At 29.4% G+C, this 4067-nt stretch overlaps 1 protein-coding gene across 2 annotated transcripts; it reads right to left on the bottom strand.

Annotated features, from left to right (window-relative positions):
• Nucleotides 1–320: 320 nt before the first annotated feature.
• LOC8278125 (probable aquaporin PIP2-6) lies at nucleotides 321–3846 on the bottom strand. 2 transcript variants are annotated; one of them, XM_048377603.1, is made up of 3 exons: nucleotides 3507–3637; nucleotides 1408–1508; nucleotides 321–1311 (listed from the first exon to the last, which is right to left on the bottom strand). In XM_048377603.1, exon 3 carries the CDS (start codon nucleotides 1309–1311, stop codon nucleotides 454–456), a length of 858 nt encoding a protein of 285 aa, XP_048233560.1. In that variant the 5' UTR covers nucleotides 1408–1508; nucleotides 3507–3637; the 3' UTR covers nucleotides 321–453. The 2 variants fall into 2 exon arrangements, with proteins under 2 accessions (XP_048233560.1, XP_048233559.1); XM_048377602.1 differs by lacking the exon at nucleotides 1408–1508 and having other exon boundaries at nucleotides 3507–3846.
• Between the last annotated feature and the right edge of the window lie 221 nt (nucleotides 3847–4067).

Genomic DNA, 4067 nt, shown 5'->3' with positions numbered 1-4067 from the left:
CCTCAAACTTTTTGTCACCGAAAGATAAGTAAAACAAAGTTGGAAATTAAATTTAAATAATTGAATTTTTGTAGATATTCTGTTTCTACCAATCATTTGCCAGATCGTCCAACGGTACATATGTCATACAAAGAAAATTGCAGTAGAGTACAAAGAAATGTTATTAAAAAGTGGTTTGAAATAATTGAAATGCAAAGTACTATATTGAGCAAGTGTCCTTTGTTGTAAAGCGATTTAACTCCTACCATAGTATAGATAAGAGCAAGGCAATACTAAGCAAGCTGTACTTATGATATTAATTATAATTTTAAAATAAAGACTGAATATTTTAATTCTTTCATCAAATTATATTGACTTTTGAGCTCCTCACAAAATAAAAATTTCTCAACTAGGCTTAGATTTTCCATTTTCTAAGCACTCCCCCCAAACAAAAAGCTACCTTCTACCAGGCAGCTAATCACAGATGAAACCAAAAGAAAGTTTATACAAAATCTTTTCGTACAGAGAAGTCACTTTCTTCTCAACACAAGAGGGACAATCAGATCCTGAACAAGAAGCCCTAACTAGCTTAATAATGTCTTCCTCTATATCTGCTCTCACAAATCCTCGCTTTGGTAACATCAGACTATAAGCATAATAAATCATGCAAGCACAAAACGGCCCTACCCAAAAGACCCAATGCCCTTCCCATAACGCCCCACCCATCAACAGCACTGGACCTAAGCACCTTGCAGGGTTCAGCCCCACACCACCATAGCCAGGCCGCCCAGTTACTGTTATCGAAACAAAAACAGATGCCGCATAGATTCCTGATATTATCACGCATACCGTAGTCAGGCCTAAATCCATGCACTTTTGCTTGTCCAAAATTATGGTCATAGCAACATATAGCACCATAAAAGTGCATAAAATCTCAATTATTAGTGCTGTCCCAACGCTTACTCCTGCTCCATTTCCATTAACCATGCAGCCAGCTAAGGCATACTTATGTGCCATATTGGGGTCCATTACACCCTTCAGTATAAGATAAGCTATCAGTGCACCCAAAAGTTGTCCCAAAGAATAGAACAGAGCACGAACAAAAGTTATAACACCTCTTAGGGCTGCAATGAACGAGAAAGCTGGGCTAAAAAGGCCACCAGATAACGGAACTGTCACCATAAGCCAAAGGAAAGCAATGAAGAAGACAGCAATCGGAATTAGAAGTTTAGGGTCAGACTCGTGCGATTCCAGGCATGCGATGATTGTTGTTGAGAGTGTAAATAGAAAGGTACCAGTTGCTACCAGCTCAGTAACTGCTGCCCTCCACATCTAGAAAGACAAGAAATAATCATGTATGGAAGACACACTAAACAAGAACTCATCAATATCAAGCAATTTGCTTGAGGTTGGTAAAATGATTTATACTCTGGTCTGTCAAATGGCTGCAGCAGAATTGATTAACCACTCGAGAAAAACTAGATCTTTATTCAGGCCCGTTGGTGATATGAGCAACTCGAACTGCTGAACTTAAAAGCTCAAGTAAAAGGCCAAATAAATTTCAGAAAAACATAATGAAAATTTGAATTCCAAACATTTATCTAATGGATTATATTTTGCCAATATCGACTTTCAGTATATCTCTACCTATATACCAAACTAATAGATAATTGATATATATTTATTAATTTTAAATGATAAAATATGTATGAATCATCTAATATCAAAATATAAAATATTGTATATACGTGTTGCTCTCCTATTAATTATAATGTATATACCAAGCCTGGATAAAGTGAAAATAAGATAATAAAAAAATAATTAAGAATAGTAATTTATCTCAATTTTTACCCACCCAACGTGCTATGTAGTTTTCAATAAACTTTACCTTAATTTTTTGAGGTTAGTGAATAATTTATTACAAACATTATATACCATATCAGTTAGACAAGACTTTAATAAAAAATAATAGGATGTTTAGCATTTAAAAAAAAATTAAATAACCCTAAAATACACCTAACTCATATAAATAATATTAAAAATAATTATTTTAAACTCATTTTAAGATTTTACTATAATTTTTTAAACTCCTTTTAAGATTTTGCTATAATTTTTCTTTTTCAAATCTAATTCCAATTGAATTTTAATTCCTTGGCTGTTTTAGATTATGTATTCTATTAGATAAGTTATGTATATAAAATAATTATAATAAAATCATAAAATATTTATTATTTTTATTATCTAAATATAATATATTCAAAATATGTCTTATGTTTAACTTTAATATGTTAGAAATAGCCTAGAATTAGTTGTTGTAATATAATTTGTCTTGAGATTTCTGTTAGTCAACCTTAGAAGCGCAGTTAATGTGGCTTAAACTAAAAGAAATTCCTAAAAGTACCTATTATTATATGCCACCATTTATTTTTTCAAAAAAAGAAAAAAGAAAAGAAAAGAAGAACAAGGAAAAGTGAGACTAAGAGGAATCTCCAACAAGCTTTTAATTTATGTTTCTTTTTTTATTATAGAAAACATATGTAAAAGTTAAGCTTTTTAAGGGACGCCTTAATCTATCATTATTTTCTAAAATAATTTAAGACTCACATTATCTCTCTCCTTAAATTTTAAAAGATATTTGACTTTTAAATATATTATATCATTTCTCTTTCTTTTTATAACTTTTTTTAAGGAATCACATCTCTCTCTTTATTTATTTATTTATTTTATTAATAAAAAGTTAGGTAGAGAATAAAATAGAAAGTATTGTTAGAATAAAAATATATTTTAAAACAAGCTAAAATAAAGAGATAATTATTTATAATTTAATAGCGAGGTATATATAAAGTATTGTTAGAATTGATTTCTCTCATTTTCAAACATTAAAATCTCTTAAAACTAATTAATTATTGGAAAAGTTTTACTTAGGCTTGATGTATGCCCCATCTATATACTAAAGTGGCAGATGATTGACATATATTCATTAATTTTAAATGATAAAATATATGTTATTCATTTAATATCAAAATGTAAAATACTTATTTTTCAAAATAAGAAAAGTGTAAAACACTCGATTTAAAAAAAAAAACTATCAATCATTGAAATTACTTGTTGTTTAATTAATTTGAACTAATTTTGCTATTATTTATAAGTTATCAAAACTTGTAATTAATTGGAACTTGGTTATGATATTATTACTTCTTTTAGAAAGGGCAGTTTAAACATTTTAAAATACTGAATTAATATAAATTAAGAAAAATTTGAATTAAAGTCATAAAATTACAATCATATACATCCCAAGTGGTATGAAGTAAGAAGCCATTTCATGTCTACATAAAATACTTAAGGAAGAGTAAATGGAGTCAAATTACAGGAACAATATAATTGACATTAAAACCACAAGAACCTCCTAATAATTATTCTTGTCAAACTTTAGGAATATAAATATGTTAAATAACCCCTCAATTTATAAAGTCAAGTCAGTAGATGAACGGCATAACTAGAAAAATCAACAAAAAAGGCTTAGTTACCTCTAATGTGTAGATTTCATTGATCCCTAGCCGAGTGAGAAATGATGGGTTTGGAGATTGCTTGCCCTTAACATTTGATGCCTCGCAAGAAATTGAGGATTCTCCCAACTCCATGGCCTAAACTCTAGTGACTAGTGCATGAGAAAGGAGGCAAGAAAAACCCTTCATATTTAAAGAAGTCTATCACAATGGAACAAAATTAAATAAATAAAAAAATTAGATATTTTAAGAGAAAAAAAGGAAAGAATAAGTACATTGTGAGGGTGGCATGGGTGCATTAATTCTTCGTAATAATGATGTATTACTAACCCTTGTCATATATTTAAAGTATAGGTTGGCAAGGCATGCATGACTTCTCCTCAATAATTTTGGATTGCTTTGTCACATATTGTTATACACACTTGAATATGTTGTCCAACTGCCATTACCATTCATTTTTGAGTTGAAAATGATTTTCTTTTATTTCTAAATATAAACTAATTAGACACCTTTAATTTTTTAAAGTACATGTACTATATGGATATAGCTGACATGATGTTATTATATATCTTTTTATGCAGT

Source organism: Ricinus communis, chromosome 8 (genome assembly GCF_019578655.1).
Source record: "Ricinus communis isolate WT05 ecotype wild-type chromosome 8, ASM1957865v1, whole genome shotgun sequence".
Classification (NCBI taxonomy): domain Eukaryota; kingdom Viridiplantae; phylum Streptophyta; class Magnoliopsida; order Malpighiales; family Euphorbiaceae; genus Ricinus; species Ricinus communis.
The sequence above is the reverse complement of the archived record's forward strand: the minus strand, read 5'-3'. Positions and strand labels throughout refer to the sequence as shown.